This window comes from Chlorocebus sabaeus, chromosome 16 (assembly GCF_047675955.1).
Source record: "Chlorocebus sabaeus isolate Y175 chromosome 16, mChlSab1.0.hap1, whole genome shotgun sequence".
NCBI lineage: Eukaryota > Metazoa > Chordata > Mammalia > Primates > Cercopithecidae > Chlorocebus > Chlorocebus sabaeus.
The window spans coordinates 75961270-75981035 of record NC_132919.1 but is presented as its reverse complement, the minus strand read 5'-3'; the positions used below and the strand labels follow the sequence as shown (position 1 = coordinate 75981035).

Below are 19766 nucleotides of genomic sequence, written 5' to 3'. Positions count from 1 at the left end.
GGTTTGCTGTTGTGTGCTTTGTCTCTTTCCCATCAGAATGCAAGCTCATGAATCTTTGTGTGCTCTGAGCACTGTGAAGAGGATCTGGCCCCAGAACCGGGCTCCACATGCTGGAGTGAGGAATGCACACAGGGCCAAAGGCAGTGAGCTCTGGAGCCACCAATGGTGGGGACAAGGGTGACTTGGCCTCCTGGGGAGACCTCTGACCTGCTGTTTACTATCAGTTTGCAAGCCTGGAAGCTCAGGCCACCTTTTGGGGCTGGCTTTCCTGAGCCCCCAGTCTCCCCACAGGCCCCAGCCCTTTTCCTGTCTTCATGCCCCGCTAACACTTCCCCAAGTTCTACTCTCCCTGCTAAGCTGTTACTCTGATCTTTCCCAGTCCCTGATACCGTTCCCACCAAAGCTAAGCCCTAACTCCAGCTCTCCCTGGCACAAGACAGACTTCTTTTCCCTCCAAGCAGGGCTCAGCATACGTCTTCGTTTTGTTTTGTTTTTTTGGACACGGAGTCTCGCTCTGATACCCAGGCTGGAGTGCAATGGTGCAATCGCAATCTCAGCTCACTGCAACCTCTGCCTCCCGGGTTCAAGCGATTCTCCTGCCTCAGCCTCCCGAGAAGCTGGGATTACAGGCACCCGCCACCACATCCGGCTAATTTTTTGTATTTTTAGTAGAGACGGTATTGCGTCATATTGACCAGGTTAGTCTTGAACTCCTGATCTCAGGTGATCCGCCTGCCCCAGCCTCCCAAAGTGTTGGGATTACAGGCATGAGCCACCAAGCCCAGCCTAGTTTTGTTTCGTTTTTTTGAGACAGAGTCTCGCTGTATCACCCAGGCTGGAATGCAGTGGCATGATCTCCGCTCACTGCAAACTCTGCCCCTGAGTTTAAGAGATTCTTGACCGGGCATGGTGGCTCACACCTGTAATCCCAGCACTTTGGGAGGCCAAAGCGGGTGGATCACAAGGTCAGGAGATAGAGACCATCCCGGCTAATACGGTGAAACCCCATCTCTACTGAAAAAAATAAAAAGAAAAAAATTAGCCAGGCTTGGTGGTGGGCGCCTGTAGTCCCAGCTGGAGGCTGAGGCAGGAGAATGGCTTGAACCCAGGAGGCGGAGCTTTCAGTGAGCCGAGATCGCCCCACCGTACTCTAGCCTGTGCGACAGAGCAGGAGTCCATCTCAAAAAAAAAAAAAAAGAGGTTCTTATGCGTCAGCCTCCAGAGTAGCTGGGATTTCAGGCATGCACCACCATACCCGGCTAATTTTTTTGTATTTTTGTAGAGATGGGGTTTCTCCATATTGGCCAGGTTGGTCTCGAACCCCTGACTTCAAACAATCTGCCCACCTCGGCCTTCCAAAGTGCTGGGATTTCAGGCGTGAGCCACTACGCCTGGCCAGCATATGTTTTCTTAAAGGGCAAATAGTAAATATTTTAGGCCAGGAGCAGTGGCTCCCACCTGTAATCCCAATACTTTGGGAGGCCAAGGGGGAGGATGGCTTCAGACCAGGAGTTTGAAACCAGCCTGGACAACATAGTGAAAACCCATTTCTACAAAAAAAATTTTTTAAAATTAACTAAGCCTGGTGGCTCATGCCCGTGGCCCCAGTTACTTGACAGGCTGAGGTGGGAGGATCACTTGGACCTGGGAGGTTGAGGCTGCAGTGAGTTGTGATTACACCACTACACTCCAGCCTGGGTGACAGAGTGACACCCTGTCTCAAAAAAGCCAAACAAACAAAAAAACCCCACACAAATAAATAAATAAATATGTTCTACTTTGAAGGCCAGATGGTCTCGGTGGCAACTACTCAACTCTGGTGTGAAAGCAGCCACAGACAATTTGAATGAGCCTGGCTGCGATCCAATAAAACCTTATTTACAAAAATCGTCCTCCAGCCCATGTCCCATAGTTTGCCAACTCCTGGGTTAGAAAAGTTTTCTGCTGTGCACAATGGCACATGCCCATAGTCTCAGTTACTCGGGAGGCTGAGGCAGGAGGATCACCTGAGCCCAGGAATTCCGGCTGTAGTGCACTATGCCAATCAGGTGTTCGCACTAAATTCAGCATCAATATGGTGGCCTCCACCATGTTGCCCAAGGACGGGTGGACCAGCCCAGGTGGGAAAAGGGACAGGTAAAAATTCCCATGCTGATCAGTAACGGATCACGCCTGTGAATAGCCGCTTGCGCTCCAGCCTGAGTGATAGAGTGAGACTCTGTGTTTTTCTTTTTCCTTTTTTTTTTTTTTTTTGAGACGGAGTCTCTCTCTGTCACCCAGACTGGAGTGCAGTGGTGCAATCTCGGCTCACTGCAAGCTCCGCCTCCTGGGTTCACGCCATTCTCCTGCCTCAGCCTCCCGAGCAGCTGGAACGGAACTATAGGCGCCAGCCACCACGCCTGGCTAATTTTTTGTATTTTTAGTAGAGATGGGGTTTCACCGTGTTAGCCAGGATGGTCTCGATCTCCTGACCTTGTGATCTGCCCGCCCTGGCCTCCCAAAGTGCTGGGATTACAGGCGTGAGCCACCGCGCCCGGCACGTTTTTTGATTTTTTTTTTTTTTTTTTTTGAGAGAGGGTCTCTTTCAGTCACCCAGACTGGAGTGCAGTGGCATGATCTTGGCTCACTGCTCCCATCTCCTGGGCTCAAGCCATCCTCCCACCTCTGCCTTCCAAGTAGCTGGGACTACAGGTGTGCATCACCATGCCAGGCTAATTTTTGTGTTTTTTCTAGAGACAGAGTTTTGCCATGTTGCCCAGGCTGGTCTTGAACTCCTGAGCTCAAGCAATCCACCCATCTTGGCCTCCCAAAGTGCTGGGATTATAGGCATGAGCCACCGTGCCCAGCCTGAGATCCTGTACTTAAAAAAAGAAACAACAACAACAAACAGCTTTCCCCACAGCTGTAGCCATGTACCCGGCATGGGCCCTGCTAGACCTGTATGGCCCTAAAACTGGAAGAGATGAGGATTTCTGGGACTGGGGGCCCGAGCCTGTTGGAGCTGAGGGAAAGTGCAAAACAGCCGAAAGTTGTAAGGAACAAATTTGACAAACACAGAAGCTCGAATCAGCAACCTCCCTGTGCAGGGGTGGGAGCCGGTCAAAGCTCTTCCATTCATCATTTAAACTTTTCAGTGTCGAAAATCTTGTCATCTGCAAAACAAAACACCCATTGCTCAATGGCTCCCTCGCCACAAAGAAGCCCAGGACGTTCTGGCATTTGATCAACAAGAAGCCAGAGCCCAGATTTCTGGAAATGCCTTTTGGGCAGAGCATCCTGGTTTGTTTCTCTGTCACCGGTGAGAGATAAAAGCAGATCTCGGTTTCAGGGGAATCTCAGTCTTTTGTGGCATGGCGGGTCGCCAGCGCCACCTGAGCGAGGAGCTGCAGGCCTCGAGATCCAGCAGCCCACAGCATGAGGAGTCCAGTGATATCCCAGGGAATCCCAGGGTCCCCCATCCCGCAGCTTCTGCCTGCCCAGCCCCCACAGGGAAGTAGAGGAAGAGGCCAAGCATGCCTACTTAAGATGAGGTCCAAGGGGGAAGGGCCAGTGGGACAGGAAGATCTGGACTCCTCCTCCTGGCCAGGCTTGATTTATTTCCAGTATCCTGGAATTTAGGGAAGAGACTCAAAATAAATCCCCCAAAGTCTATAACCTTCCTTGCCCTTTATCTTGGGAGAGGCAGAGGTCAGGCTGAGTTGCTGCCTCAACGCCTGCAGACTCTGGCAGGGAAGGGAGGGAAGGGGAGGGCAGTCACCCTGGAGGGTGGGCCTGTGCTGACCTGGGGAGTCCATGCCCTGCCTGAAGGGCCAATGGGAGTGTGCTAGAACATGGTCCACTGCTACCAGAGTGTCCTGTTTTTCCAAGGAATCTCCAGATTCAAATGTAGATGTGAACTTTCCAGATTTTTTTCATGTTGTCTCAAAAATTGTTTTAATTCTGTGTGGGCCACACAGCCACTGCATCTACAGACTGCACTCAGCCGTGCACACGCCACCACTCTGCATCTTTTTTTTTTTTTTTTTTTTGGCTGCTTCTTGTGGAGCAGGGCTAATTCACAGGCCTTGTGCCCAGGGTAGCCTGCATCTTCTGGTCTGTAGAGAAAAAAAAAAGAGAGACAGAAGAAGAAGAAAAATACCCCAGGTGGCACAGGAAGCCAGGGAATAGGAGAGGAAGACTCTGACTCGCCTGATTGCACCTTTTGAATGCTGACCTATGGGGCTGTCTTACGTATTCACGAGCTATGTTTTCCATTTGCAAAGTTTCACAAATGCCTGAACCACCTCCCACAGGTAGAATGAAATGGGTTCTTTTCTCTCTCTTTTTTTTTTTTTTTTTTTTGAGATGGAGTCTCACTCTGTCCCCCAGGCTGGAATGCAGTGGGGCAATCTCGGCTCACTGCAGCTTCTGCCTCCCCGATTCAAGAGATTCTCCCACCTCAGCCTCCTGAGTAGCTGGGACTACAGGTGCGTGCCACCACTCCCAGCTAATTTTTGTATTTTTAGTAGAGAAGGGGTCTCGCCATGTTGGCCTGGCTGGTCTTAAACTCCTGACCTCGGGTGATCCACCTGTCTCGGCCTTTCAAAGTGCTGAGATTACAGGCCTGAGGCACTCCTCCTGGTGAAGTGGGGTCTTACTAGTTCAGCTCACAGACACCTCAGCTTGAGCTGGAAGCAGGCGGCTAAGGCCTTTGGGGGGTGAGAGGGAGAGTGAAGTAGAAGTGAATGGGAAAAGACAGTGGGCAGCAGAGGCCCGGGCACTTGGCACCAGGGGCATGCCTGTCCCCCCAGAAGGCCCCCCGTCTCTGCCAGCTCTCCATCCTCCCCTCCCCTGTGTATGACACCGAGTGGCCTGGAGGGAGACCAGAGGAGCCTGTATGTGGGGAAAGCCTGGCACCAGCCTGAGCTCTGCCATCATCTGGCTGGGAGACCTCGCACCAGACAGGGACCTTGCTAGACCTCAGCTTCCCATCAGGCTACAGAGAATCCCCCTTGGTTGTCCCCCCAATAGATTAGGTCTCCTTGTAATAGGCTCACATAGCTCCTGGGACTTCTTCATAGTACGCGGCACAGTCAAAATTAATCAATCCCGATATAATTCTGGAAGAATCTTGTCCTTCTGGAAAAACATCTAAGCTCCATGAGATCCCAGACTGATAAATTTCTGGCACCTAACTCAATCCCTGACACACAGTAGGTGCTCAGTAAATATCTACTTGAGGCCAGGGGTGGTGGCTCATGCCTGTAATCCCAGCACTTTGGGAGGCTGAGGCTGGTGGATCACAAGGTCAGGAGTTCGAGACCAGCCTGGCCAATATGGTGAAACCCCGTCTCTACTAAAAAATACAAAAATTAGCCCGGTGTGGTGGCGGGCTCCTGTAGTCCCAGCTACTCGGGAGGCTGAGGCAGGAGAATCGCTTGAACCCAGGAGGCGGAGGTTGCAGTGAGCCGAGATTGCCCCCCTGCACTCCAGCCTGGGCGACAGCGCGAGACTGTCTCAAACAAAAAACAAGTGTTGCAGGGACAAGAAGTGACTCTAGGCAGGTCCTGCGGCCCCCAGGGGCCTGACCCTCTGCCAGCATTTTGTTTGCAATTATCGGGGGAGTGTCTGTTGGGGGAGTATGAAACCTGGGAAGGAGCAATTCATGTACTCCAGGTTAAGAAACTGTGAACAGCACCAACCTAAGGCCCAGTGAGTACAGTGCGGGCAAGGGGGAGGGAGGAAGGAACACCTGGGGATGGCTGCCCCATTTTCATCTTAGACGCCTTAAAGTCTCCCTCCTTGTGCTTGGTGGAGGCTCCAGCCCCACTCCTAGCCCACTTCTCTGCCTTCGAAGCTGGTTCAGGATCTTGGGAGCCAAAGAGAGGGTATTATTTTCTTTTTTCTTTTTCTTTTACTTTTTTCTTTTTTTTGAGACGGAGTTTCGCTCTTGTCGCCCAGGCTGGAGTGTAATGGCACAATCTCAGCTCACTGTAAATCTCCACCTCCCAGTTTTAAGTGATTCTCCCACCTCAGCCTCCTGAGGGGCTAGGATTACAGGCATGTGCCACTGTGCCCAGCTAATTTTGTATTTTTAGTAGAGACAGGGTTTCACCATGTTGGCCAGGCTGGTCTTGAATTCCTGACCTCAGGAGATCCACTAGCCTTGGCCTCCCAAAGTGCTGGGATTACAGGCGTGAGCCACTGGGCCCGGCCTATCATTTTCTATTTGAACTTGCCCAAGAATCAGTACATGGCAAAGTGCACACCAGGTGTGCTTCACACTGCAGAGGAGGCAGGGACTTCCCCGAGGGTGAGGGGCTCAGAAGAAGCCTGCGTCCGGGCTGCAGGAGGTTGACCAGAGGCTGCAGGCACACCATGGTCCTGAGGAACACCTGCCCCAGAGCCCCATGAGAGTCAGGGCACCCGACGGTGCCCACCCGGCTCCAGCAGCCAGCCCAACTGGAGTATTGCAGGGCGAGCCGGACAGCTGCACTCACCTGCTCCTCCACCAGCTCCTGCCGCTCCAAGGGCGCCCGGGCCCAGGACATCCCAAGAGGCACGTCTCCCAGAGACAGCCTGGCCTCCTCACCCCTCCCGAGCTCTCCCCCTCTTGGGCACTGCCTCCTCTGCATTGCCGCCCAGATGGTTCACCACAGCTTCACTTCCCAGAACTGCCCTGCTGCCCTGATGTCTGTTCCCGCAGCTGCTTCAGGGCAAACAGAAACTCTTCCCACCCCAGTCTCGGACAGAGCAGCGTTTGTCGGTTTGGGGTCAGAGGAGATATTGGCTAGGAGCTAACTCCTCACTCCCCACCCTCCAACTCCAAACTTGTAGCAGATGTGGATTCCTCTTTGACAAAGTGGGAAGAAACTTTCCTCCTCTTCTCACTGCACCCCCGACATTTCATCCTCTCTGCAGCTAGATAGGCACCCCCCTTCCCCACTTTCACCCTCTCAACACTCCCTAGGGCCCCTCTGTGGGTGGAGGAATGGGCCCCCCAGGGCAGGGGTCCTGGCACTCAGGCCCAGCCCAATCCCCAGAGGGAACAAGGAATCCGAGAAGGCGGCCGGTGGGTAGGTGGGTGGGCCCCTCAAGTGTTTTCTTTCCCCTCCCCTCCTCGAAGTTTTTCTGGGAAATGCCAGAGGCCGGCTGGGCTTGGAATGTCAGGCTTGAAAGAACTCCTCCACTGCCTCTTAGACATCGGAGCCACAAACCTTTTTATTAGCTCCGGGGCCCCTCCTGGCGGGAACAAAGGCCTGCAAACAGGAATGCCATTGTCCCTGCCTCCCTTGGCCTGCCCCTATCGGAAGCAGGAAAGAGAGGGCTCAGGGTCAACCTGGTCTGAGACCTGTGCACTCTTTCCCTGCTCCGGAAAGGTCATCTGGGCCACAGTCCTGCAGGCTGCAAGGTTAGTTCCCACGGGCCATCCCAGTGGGTAAGAAAAAAGCCAGGGCTGCAGCCCAGGAGGGCTGGGTGCGGCAGAGCTGGGCACTCCAGGTAGCCCAGCCCTAGGTTCCAGGCCTCAGCCCTGGGAGAGCCACACTGGAGCAGCAGGCAGGGCTTCCAGGAGGTCAGATGAGAGACAGTTCCCCCACCATCTCCTCCAAATTGGCCAAGAGAAAGGGCGACAGAAAGGAAGAGGCCTCCCTCCCTCCTCCCCTTGCCTCTAGACACCAATGCTGGACCTGAAGCTCTAGAAGGGAGGGAAGCTGACTGATTTCCCCACCGTGTATCCCCAGGTGTGGCAGGCTAGCTCACAGACAGAAGACGCACAGCCAAAGGCAGGCCCTGGGCAGTACAGCCCCGGCTGCCTCCTCGTGCTGTAGAATGCCCAGCAGTGTTCAAGACAGGGAGACCTTGGGTTTGGCATTTAGCAACGCTGTGGTCTGAGGCCGGCATCCTGACCCATCCAGCTGCAGATGCAGCCACCAACAATGGCAACCTCAGCATCCGCCCCCGGGCTGGCAAGCCTGTGTTCACCAAGCCATGCCACGGCTTCCCGCGACCACCCCGTGGCGCCAGGGTTCCTTCCCATCCATGAGATTTGGGGAAGGGTTCAGCATCTGTCACACACCATGAGTAAGTGGAGCCCTACAGGCGGCTGAAACCACTGTGTACTTCCCCTCCATCATGAATGAATATCTTTATTATCTTTATGACCAAGCACCTTTGCCTGGAAATGGGATTGTGACTTCGCAGAAATTCTGCAAAGGGAGAGATTAGGAAAAGGCGAGAGTCTCCTAAATCCCTTAGACGGGAAATCAGGAGGGCAGAGCAGAGGGGCCCGATCTCCCCTCGACCCCCTCAGCGGAGGGAAGACAAGAGCAAGCAAGCTTGCGTCCCAGCTCTGGCTTCTCTCTGCTGGGGTCCCTGCCTGGAAACAGCTCTGGAGTGTGCCCTGTAAAGGCCCAGGTGTCTCTGCCCACATTTCCAGAAACTGTTTTGTCTTCATTCCCTTTGTCTTCACATTAACAGGCCTCGTAATCTCATGGATGGCGCTTCCCAGCACTCACACCCTCTACCCCATCTGTATAGCTCCTAAGCCCTGCAGGGAAAACCAAAAACTACTCTAGAAGAAAGCAGGTTGTGGTCTCCGAAAACAAGGGAAAGAAGAAGTCAACATCATCCTTGACTTAAAGATTATTTCTACCTACCAGATTCCAGTCTTAAAAAGAAAAAAAAATCAAATATAGTCTGTTTCCCCAAGATCCTCACTGGAGATCTAGTCACAACATTTTGGTTAATGCAAAAAGAGCTACCTGGAAGTTTAGAGTGTCTGTCTTTTTTTTTTTTTTTTGAGACAGGGTCTCTGTCTTCCAGGCTGGAATGCCATGGCACAATCATAGCTCACCACAGGCTCTACCTGCTGGGCTCAGGGGATCCTCCCACCTCAGCCTCCCAAGTAGCTGGGACCACAGGCGTGCACCACCACATCCAGCTAATTTTTAAATTTTTTTGTAGAGATGGAGTCTCCACTGTGTCGCCCAAGTTGGTCTCAAACTCCTGAGCTCAAGCAGTCCTCCCACCTCGGCCTCCCAAAGTGCTGGGATTATTGGCACATGCCATGGTGCCCAGCTTATCTGCCAACCTATCTGCCAAATTTTAAAGGAAAAGTAGAAATCAGCCAAGGTAAGGAAGGTAGTTCCCTCCCTGTCCCCAGACAGGGAAGCAAACGTACAGAAACCCAGGACTGAGGATGGTAGAACCTTCTGGACAGCTTGGAGCTCCATGGAGCTAGAGCATGAGGCCCCAGGCGCTGAGGCAGTGGTGGCCGATGAAACTGACACAGAGCAGCGTGGGATGCACACTGCACAGAGGAGTCTGGATTCATCCAGAAAGCGATGGGAAACCATGGGAGAGATTAGAATGCCAAAGGGAAGGCCAGGCACGGTGGCTCACGCCTGTAATCCCAGCACTTTGGGAGGCCAAGGCGGGCGGATCACCTGAGGTCAGGAGTTTGAGACCAGCCTGGCCAACATAGCGAAACCTTGTCTCTATTAAAAATACAAAAAAATTAGCCAGGTATGGTGGCACATGCCTGTAATTCCAGGTACTCCGGAGGCTGAGGCAAGAGAATCACTTGAACCCGGAAGGCAGAGGTTGCAGTGAGCCCAGATGGCACCACTGCACTCCAGCTTGGGTGACAGAGTGGGACGCTGTCTCAAAAAAAAAAAAAAAAAAAAAGAAGCTTGGTGTCCGGCCGACCTGTTTCAAGACAAGCAGCTTTTTGGAATGTATCTTGCATAGGAGCTGTACGGTTCCCCAAAACAAGGCAGCTTACATCCACAGCCAACCATATGAACCCAAGCTGCAGCAGCTCAGCTCACTCCTCCCTCTCCTCGAAGCCTCCCCAGTGCTTTCAAAGTCATGACAGTTAACATGCATTGAGCACTTCCTATATGCAAGGCACCACTCTAAGCATTTTGCATGTGGGAGCTTCAGACAACTCAATGAGGTAGGTACTACTCTCCAACCATTTTACAAATAAGGAAACCAAGGCACAGCTGGCAAGGCAGATTGCCTAAAGTCACACAGCTACTGGGTGATAGAGCCCGAACAACAGTTCGATCTCCTGAGTCAGTAGGCAGGGAGCCCTGTACCTCCCACCATACTCATCACCCGGGGGCCCCATGTCGATTGCCTCAGCCATCTCCCCCTGCAGGATTCACCCAGCACTTCTGTCTTCCAGCCCTTTGCCCTGTGCCTGGCAAAAGCAGGCTCTCAGCAAGGGTTTATGGAATGGATGAATGAACTTGACTTGTGTCAGCGTATTGTAATTTACAAAGCACTTTCTCATCCATTACCTCAAGGGCTATTCCTTGAGTCTTCCTTGTCTTCCACTGGGCTCTGCCCAGAAGTGTATGGTCATGCAGCCACGTAACACTGAATGGATGAGAAAAAGAATGAACTGATTACAGAGAGAAGGAGAATCCATTTCATTATCCTGCAAGCATTGTGAGGGCAAAGACCAGGTCCTATTTATCGTTATAGATCAATGCCCAGCCCAGTGCCTGGTGCATGGAGCTCAATATTTGTGAAATGTGTTGAATAAACCAGTTTCCTCCTCTTCTCTCCTAATAGTCTGTAGGGAGAGTTGAACTGGGTTACTTCTATTTCTATCATGCTTTGATGTGCAGAATCTTTTTTATGTTTCTAAATTTCAAATCTCCTATAGGAAAAGGTTCTTTTTCTTTCTTCCTTTTTTTTTGAGACAGAGCTCTGTCGCCAGGCTGGAGTGCAATGGTGCAATCTCGGCTCACAGCAACCTCTGACTCCCTTGTTCAAGCGATTCTCCTGCCTCAGTCTCTCAATAGCTGGGATTACAAGCATGCACCACCATACCCAGCTAATTTTTGTATTTTTAGTAGAGACGAAGTTTCACCATGTTGGCCAGGATGGTCTTGATCTCCTGACCTCATGATCCACCCGCCTCAGCCTCCCAAAGTGCTGGGATTACAGGCATGAACCACGGCTCCCGACCCTTTTTTTTTTTTTTTTTTTTCATAGGGTCTCACTGTGTTGCCCAGACTAAAGTGCAGTAGCACGATCATGGCTCACTGCAGCCTCGACCTCCCTGACTAAAACAATCCTTCCATCTCAGCCTCCCAAGTAGCTGGGACTACAGGCACAGGTCACCACTCCTGGCTAATTTTTGTTTCTATTTTTTGCAGAGATGGGGGTGCTCACTTTGCTGCCCAGGCTGGTCTTGGATGCCTATGTTCAAGTGATCCTCTGGCCTCAGCCTGCCAAGGGGAAGGAAAAGGTTCTGGCTCCAGTTCTACAGATGGCAAAACAGAATCCCAGATAAACTGTGTGTCTTGTCCAAATCTCATTGAGTCCCCAGCACATGCTGGAGAGGGGTGATGGCACAGACTGAGGATACCGTGGCAAAGGCAGTGCGCACCTATCAATTCCAGGACCCGCGAAAGGACCAGCTCTAGGTTCTGGAATCCCAAGCTCCCAGTCCCTGGCGGCAGTCTCTTCCTTCCCTTTCAGCACCTCACTATCCTGGTATCTGGGCAGAGCACAGGGCCCCAGGCCCACAGCCTCTGCATCCTGAGAGGTGAGGATCTAAATGCCACTGAGGCGGCTCTCGGGTGTCTCCAGCACCACACAGCCCATTTGGGGACAAGATGACAAAACTTGCCATCCTTCATAAGGCTGGCCCCAGGTCTCCAAGCCCAAACTATCTACATCAGTGCCAACGTGACCAATAGCAAACCAATCTTTCACCTCAATCACCTCCTCTCCTCCCCTCTACCCGCTCCCCGCCAGTCCTCCCCCCACCCCAAGAGAGGCAGGGAGGCACATCCCAGGGGGTGGGGGCACATCCCGGGGGTGTGGGCCATCTGGCAGTAGGCTGAACCCCTGAAAACTGCTTTCCGGAAATTCTCTCCTGCTAGAATTTTATTCCCAGGTCTGACCCCAGCCTGGGATGTGAATTCCCCCTTCTCGGCCACCTTTCCAGCTCCGGAGACAGCCATTCCCGCAGACCCCTGGCGTGCCTATTCCGGGGCCTGGGGCGCGCAGCACCAAACTGCACTCCCCTAGGAGACCCCAGGGCGCCCTCTGGCGGACGCGGGCCGTAGGTTGGGGCCATCGTTCCCCCTCGAGCTCTCCAGCCCCGCCAAGAGCACCTGGCCCAACCCACACCGGACCAAGTCGGTTTGCAGACCCCAGTGCATGAAGGCGTTTTTATATGGGAGGGGGGGGGGCTCCACACTCGCGTCAGTGTTGGCAAAGAACCTGGCAGTGGGCCAAGGCTGGGTAGCTGCCACGCAGGGGCGTCCCCTGCAACCCTGGGTCTCCCCTCTGGGACCTGCTCGCAGGTGACTGTCGCACGTCTCCAACCTCCGGCTCCCAGGTCTGACCCCAGCCCCGTGGCCTGGCTGTGGGGTAACCCCACTTCCCTTTTGACTGGCCTGGGCCGCCTGGACCCGCAATCGGGCACTCGGGGAGGCCCGGGTGGCGGCGAGGGGGTGTCCCCGCGGGGTCCAAGAAAAGGGGAAGGGGAACCGGGAGGCTCTCCTGGTCGGCCTCCTAGAACTGCCCGCGCTCCCGAAGCGGCGCCCCCGCCTCTGCCAGAAATTGGCCTTCTTAGAAGGGAAGGGGGTGGGGGGAAAGTGTGAATGAGAAGTTGGGGGCGGAGCGCGGCGGGGAGGGGCCGCTGCCAGGAACGCGCCGCCGGGGCTGGCGCCGCGCCCACCGGCCGCCTCGGCCGCCTCTCGTCGCGCTTTGTCTCCGCGCGCGTCCCTCCCGGTCCCTGCCCCTGCTCGCGGCCCGCCCTCGGCGCCCGCGGCCCCTCCCTCACCCTCCGCGCTCAGCCTTTCTCTGCTGCGAGTAGTGACTAAACATTACAAGAAGGCCGGCCGCGCAGTTCCAGGAATCGGGGGGCGGGGCGCGGCGGCCGCCTATATACCCGCGAGCGCGGCCTCCGCGGCGGCTCCGACTTGGACTCCCTGCGCCGCTGCCGCCGCTCCGGCTCCGTACGCAGCCAGCCGCCCGCCGCCCGCCCGGCCCAGCTCCCGCTGCGGCCCCTTGCCGCGGCCCCTCGCCTGGTCCCCTCCCGGTTGGTCCGGGGGTGCGCAGGGGGCAGGGCGGGCGCCCAGGGGAAGCTCGAGGGACGCGCGCGCGAAGGCTCCTTTGTGGACTTCACGGTCGCCAACATCTGGGCGCAGCGCGGGCCACCGCTGGCCGCCTCGCCGCCGCCTCGCCTTGGGGACCCGAGGGGGCTCAGCCCCAAGGACGGAGACTTCGATTCGGGACCAGGTAGGAAGGAGGAGCGCGGCGTGGGGAGGGGTCTCGCTCAGTCCCGGGAGCTTTTCCCGGTTTCCCCTCCCCTTCCCGGGTCATTCCCGGCAGGGAGGGGACGGGGTAGGGGCAGAGCGGATGAAAGCCGGAGATTCCAGGTTCCCGGAATACTCGGGCTGGGGACTTCGGGCTTCTCCTGTCCCCTCCCTACCCCCGTGCGTCGGGTTTCTCCCTCCGTCCACACCGCCTGGGGCCACTGGACTGAGCGGCGCCCAGACGGTCCCGGGGGCCCTTCTCCTGCTCCCCACCCGGCCACACTCCTGGAGACCCAACTTACGCGCGCGAGTTTCCCACGCTGCACCCTTGCAGTGCGCGCTGGGGAAGGGGCTGCCCGGGGCCACCCTGCCGGCAGGGGCGGGAGCCGTGCGGGCTCCGTGAGGCGCCTGGATCGGAGCGCGGGCCCAGGCGAGGGCCCCCGGGGCAGTGGGTGCCCCAGTCGTTCGGCGGAGGCAGGGGAGCCAGGGCGGGCCGGGCGCGCTGGAGGGTTCCGGGCACTCACGCGCTCGCGCCTTCCTCTCCGCAGCCCCCCGGGATGCAGTAGCGGCCGCTGTGCGGAGGCCGCGAAGCAGCTGCAGCCGCCGCCGCGCAGATCCACGCTGGCTCCGTGCGCCATGGTCACCCACAGCAAGTTTCCCGCCGCCGGGATGAGCCGCCCCCTGGACACCAGCCTGCGCCTCAAGACCTTCAGCTCCAAGAGCGAGTACCAGCTGGTGGTGAACGCAGTGCGCAAGCTGCAGGAGAGCGGCTTCTACTGGAGCGCAGTGACCGGCGGCGAGGCGAACCTGCTGCTCAGCGCCGAGCCCGCTGGCACCTTTCTGATTCGCGACAGCTCGGACCAGCGCCACTTTTTCACGCTCAGCGTCAAGACCCAGTCTGGGACCAAGAACCTGCGCATCCAGTGTGAGGGGGGCAGCTTCTCTCTGCAGAGCGATCCCCGGAGCACGCAGCCTGTGCCCCGCTTCGACTGCGTGCTCAAGCTGGTGCACCACTACATGCCGCCCCCTGGAGCCCCCTCCTTCCCCTCGCCACCTACTGAACCCTCCTCCGAGGTGCCCGAGCAGCCGTCTGCCCAGCCACTCCCTGGAAGTCCCCCCAGAAGAGCCTATTACATCTACTCCGGGGGCGAGAAGATCCCCCTGGTGTTGAGCCGGCCCCTCTCCTCCAACGTGGCCACTCTTCAGCATCTCTGTCGGAAGACCGTCAATGGCCACCTGGACTCCTATGAGAAAGTCACCCAGTTGCCGGGGCCCATTCGGGAGTTCCTGGACCAGTATGATGCCCCGCTTTAAGGGGCAAAGGGCGCAAAGGGCATGGGTCGGGAGAGGGGCCTGCGTCCCCTCTCCTCCATGGCACATGGCACAAGCACAAGAAGCCAGCCAGGAGAGAGTCCTGTAGCGCTGGGGGGAAAGAGGGCGGACAGGCCCCTCCCCCTGCTCCCCCCCCACCCCCCCCGCAGAATGTGGCAGGCGGACCTGGAATATGTTGGAGGGAAGGGGGAGTACCACCTGAGTCTCCAGCTTCTCCGGAGGAGCCAGCTGGCCTGGTGGGACGATAGTAACCACGAGTGGATTCTCCTCCAATTCCTCAACTTCCCCTCTGCCTCCAAACGGGACGCTTGGGGTATGCTGAACTAATGAGAACTGCCAGGGAATCTTCAAATTTTCCAACGGAACTTGTTTGCTCTTTGATTTGGTTTAAACCTGAGCTGGTTGTGGAGCCTGGGAAAGGTGGAAGAGAGAGAGGTCCTGAGGGCCCCGGGGCTGTGGGCTGGCTAAGGAAATGGTCACACCCCCCGCCAACCCCAGGTGAGGATCCTGGTGGCATGCTCCTCTCCCTGGCTCCGGGGAGAAGGGCTTGGGGTGACCTGAAGGGAACCATCCTGGTGCCCCACATCCTCTCCTCCGGGACAGCCACCGAAAACACAGGTTCCAAAGTCTACCTGGTGCCTGAGAGCCCAGGGCCCTTCCTCCGTTTTAAGGGGGAAGCAACATTTGGAGGGGATGGATGGGCTGGTCAGCTGGTCTTCTTTTCCTACTCATACTAAACCTTCTTGTACCTGGGTGGATGGAGTGGGAGGATGGAGGAGATGGGACATCTTTCACCCCAGGCTCCTGGTAGAGACGACAGGGGTTTCTGCTGTGTGCCTCCTGACTATGTCTGGCTAAGAGATTCGCCTTAAATGCTCCCTGTCCCATGGAGAGGGACCCAGCATAGGAAAGCCACATACTCAGCCTGGATGTGAGGAGAGGCTGAGGGACTCGCGGGAGGGCACCCAGCCAGCCCACAGCCAGGGAAGTGGGGAGGGGGCAGAAACCCATGCCTCCCAGCTGAGCACTGGGAATGTTAGCCCAGTAAGTATTGGCCAGTCAGGCGCCTCGTGGTCAGAGCAGAGCCACCAGGTCCCACTGCCCCCAGCCCTGCACAGCCCTCCCTCCTGCCTAGGTGGGGGAGGCTGGAGGTCATTGGAGAGGCTGGACTGCTGCCACCCCGGGTGCTCCCGCTCTGCCATAGCACTGATCAGTGACAACTTACAGGAATGTAGCAGCGATGGAATTACCTGGAACAGGTTTTTTGTTGTTGTTTTTGTTTTGTTTTTTTGTTGGGGGGGGCAACTAAACAAACACGAAGTATTCTGTGTCAGGTATTGGGCTGGACAGGGCAGTTGTGTGTTGGGGTGGTTTTTCCCCCTATTTTTTTGTTCGTTTCTTGTTTTTTAATAATGTTTACAATCTGCCTCAATCACTCTGTCTTTTATAAAGATTCCACCTCCAGTCCTCTCTCCTCCCCCCTACTCAGGCCCTTGAGGCTATTAGGAGATGCTTGAAGAACTCAACAAAATCCCAATCCAAGTCAAACTTTGCACATATTTATATTTATATTCAGAAAAGAAACATTTCAGTAATTTATAATAAAGAGCACTATTTTTTAATGAAAAACATGACTTGAGCCTTTTCTCCACCCCCGCCCCCCGGTGCTTGCTTTCTCTTTCACCCACACCCACACTCTGCGTCGGAGAAGAGGAAGAGAGCTGCAGAGGGTGGTGGCTCTGCCCCCTCGCTGGAATCGAATACGTCTCAACCTTTCTCAGCCTTACGTCAGCACGCCTGCCCCGTGTGTCACTGACAAGCTAAGGCAGCCACCTAGACTGTTACCGAGAGGGGTAATTCCTGCAAGTCTGATTCAGATCTGACCAGAATATGCAAAGCAAGTTCGAAGGAAGCGCTTCAAAGGGCTTGCAGGGAGCAAGCTGAGCTGTGGTCAAAGCTTTTAGAGGCTCCAGGCTATTAGAGGCGCTCTGGTTCCTTGGCAGGGAGTCGTTCCGAGAAAGCCCAGACATGGGGTCCTGGTGGTGACCTATGACCTCAGTCAAGCCAGGTTCACTGGAAGTGGGAGGAGGGGTGGTCCTGAAGCAAATCTTGCATGCAGGTGGAGCCCTACCACCCCCCACAGGACCCCAGGCATTCAGGGGCTTCCTGGCCACTGCTCCCCATGCCTGCTTCCCTTCCTCATTCCTAGGGTCCCCAACCTGAGCAGCAGACAGGATCACCCTCCTCCCAAAAAGCACCCATCTATTAATCTCTGTTTTTTTTGTTTTTGTTTTTTTTTGAGACGGAGTCTTGCTCTGTCGCCCAGGCTGGAGTGCAGTGGCCAGATCTCGGCTCACTGCAAGCTCCGCCTCCCGGGTTCACGCCATTCTCCTGCCTCAGCCTCCCGAGTAGCTGGGACTACAGGCACCCGCCACCTCGCCCGGCTAGTTTTTTGTAATTTTTAGTAGAGACGGGGTTTCACTGTGTTAGCCAGGATGGTCTCGATCTCCTAACCTCGTGATCCGCCCGTCTCGGCCTCCCAAAGTGCTGGGATTACAGGCTTGAGCCACCGCACCCGGCAATCTCTGTATTTTTTTTTTTTTTTTTTTTTTTTTTTTTTTTTTTTTGAGACGGAGTTTCGCTCTGTCGCCCAGGCTGGAGTGCAGTGACTGGATCTCAGCTCACTGCAAGCTCCGCCTCCAGGGTTTAGGCCATTCTCCTGCCTCAGCCTCCCGAGTAGCGGGGACTACAGGCGCCCGCCACCTCGCCCAGCTAGTTTTTTGTATTTTTTAGTAGAGACGGGGTTTCACCGTGTTAGCCAGGATGGTCTCGATCTCCTGACCTCGTGATCCGCCCGTCTCGGCCTCCCAAAGTGCTGGGATTACAGGCTTGAGCCACCGCGCCCGGCTCTCTGTATTTTTTTGAAACAGGGTTTACTATGTTGCCCAGGCTGGTCTCCAACTCCTGGGCTCAAGGGATCCTCCCCTCAGCCCATCTATTTTTAGTCACTGTCATTTAAAAGCTAAGGGGCACTTAGAGGTTACCTGGATTAAGCATCCCACCTGCTCCCACAAGGCAGGTGTTCTCATCCCCATGTTCTGCGACACGGCCATGTGCCCCACGTGAGCCAGGACTTGGACTGGTCACTTCTGGTGCCTAGATTGGTGCTCAGTAAATATTTGTCAACTAAGTAGGGGCAGCAACTCAGGTTCAGGGAGGTTAAGCAACCTGGCCAAGGGCACACCACTTGGGAATATGGGGAAAACAGGATTGGAACCCAGGAGCATTTGATTTCCAAAGCCCATGCGTCTCTGCCTGTCTGCCTTTCTATACACTCAGCAAATATTTGCCCTCAGGGTGAGTTCCTCCTTAAAAACCAAGAAGTTAGTACCCGTCCCCCGCACTCTGGGGTTTCAGCACTAGGGTTCTTCTAATAGCAAAAAACATCTTCTCTCCGGTAATCCACCACTTTGGGAGGTCGAGGTGGGCTAACAGCTGGAGCCCAGAAGTTCAAGACTGGCCTGGGCAACATAGCGAGACCCTGTCTCCATTTAAAAAAACAAAACCAAAAACAAAACCACCTTGTCTGAGGTATTCTCCTTTCACGCTTCCTTCTCCTCCAGTCCCCACAACCCTGACAGCTGGCAAATGAGTGTTAACCCCAAGTCGTGGGCCCTCATCTGTCTCAGATGACACAAATACCAGAACCTCTTCCTGGCCCCCTTGCACCCGATATACTGCTCCGGGAATCGGCGTCCAAAAGGCAATAGAGAGTAAATAAACAAAGTCATTTTCTTTCCTATTTCCTGGGACTTTTGGAGAAAATGACCTGAAGTGACGAGAAGTGGGGGCCAGGCCGGGCATGAGGCGGCTGAGGGGACAGAGCATGTGGGAACCACACCAGAGGCATCATGAAGGAACTCCAGGCTGGGAATGCAGAACCAGGTAGGGCCACCTTCCCAAAGCACAAGTGTAGGGGAGGGGGCCCAGTGGGGTGTGGTTCCCCTGTGCCTTCCAGAAGGATGATGGGTCTTCCTCAGCCTGGGGTCTGCTGGGCAGCCACCACCACCTTTAGCTGCACAGACTTCCCCTTCCACTGGAATAACAGCCATGAGGGAACCGTAAAGCTGGGGTCCCTGTACCTTTTTTTTTTGAGTCAGGGTCTCTCTCTGTCACCCAGGTTGGAGTGCAGTGATGCGATCATAGCTCATTGCGGCTTTGAACTCCTGGGTTTGGGTAATCCTCCCACATCAACCTCCTGAGTAGCTGGGACTACAGGCACACGCCACCACGGCCAGTTATTTTTTATTTTTAATTTGTTTTGTATATTTTGTAGAGACAGGGTCTTGCCATGTTGCCCAGGCTGGTCTCGAACTCCTAAACTCAAGCAATCTGCCAGCCTCAGCCTCCCAAAGTGCTGGGATTATAGGCATGAGCCACTGTGCCCAGCCACTGGGTCCCTGTCCTTGACCCAGAAGGCAGCTGTTTAGCAAGGGTGTCCAGTGTTCATAGAATGCTAGCAAAAGAATTTGATCTTCTCTGGCCAGGGAGGAAGTAGTTCTCCCTTCCCACCCCAGAGAGGTTGAACCTTGGTTTTGTGGAGTTGCAGAGGCAAGAAGACCCATTTCCCTCCTCCAGACCACTGCCCATCCCAACCTTCCTCTGTCTGTCCACTTCTTCTTCTTCTTTTTTTTTTTGTCACCCAGGCTGGAGAGCAGTGGCAGGATCACAACTCACTTCAGCCTCAACTGCCAGAGGACAAGCGACCCTCCCACCTCAGCCTCTTGAGTAGGTGGGACTACAGGCACACAACACCACACTTGGCTTATGTTTGTACTATTTGTAGAGATGGGATCCTGCTATGTTGCCCAGGCTGCTGTCTAACTCCTGAGCTCAAACCATCTGCCCACCTCGTCCTCTTAAAGTGCTGGGATTTCATGCGTGAGTCACCGCACCTGGTGTGTCTTTCCATTTCAGATAAGACTGGACCAACCCTTTGGGTTTGCAGACAAGGAAACTGAGGCCCAGAGAAGGGAAGCAACATGCTCAAACCCACACAAGCTGGTGGCAAGGCCAGGAGAGAATCTCTCCCCCAGCTGACTCTGCTCAGCACACGCTCCCTTCTCTCCTCATCCCATACCCCGTAACAGAAGTCTTTCTGTACTT

At 55.2% G+C, this 19766-nt stretch overlaps 1 protein-coding gene and 1 long non-coding RNA gene across 2 annotated transcripts; one reads left to right on the top strand and one right to left on the bottom strand.

The window, feature by feature from the left end:
* Positions 1 to 8067: 8067 nt before the first annotated feature.
* LOC140708793 (uncharacterized) lies at positions 8068 to 12555 on the bottom strand. Its single transcript, XR_012088996.1, has 4 exons — positions 12229 to 12555; positions 11170 to 11225; positions 10287 to 10365; positions 8068 to 8527 (listed from the first exon to the last, which is right to left on the bottom strand). It is a non-coding gene; the product is annotated as an uncharacterized lncRNA (long non-coding RNA).
* Positions 12556 to 12898: 343 nt separating this feature from the next.
* SOCS3 (suppressor of cytokine signaling 3) lies at positions 12899 to 16229 on the top strand. The gene is made up of 2 exons (XM_008013093.3): positions 12899 to 13251; positions 13817 to 16229. The coding sequence occupies exon 2, from the start codon at positions 13905 to 13907 to the stop codon at positions 14580 to 14582; it is 678 nt and encodes a 225-aa protein (XP_008011284.1). The 5' UTR covers positions 12899 to 13251; positions 13817 to 13904; the 3' UTR covers positions 14583 to 16229.
* The last annotated feature ends 3537 nt before the right edge of the window (positions 16230 to 19766 follow it).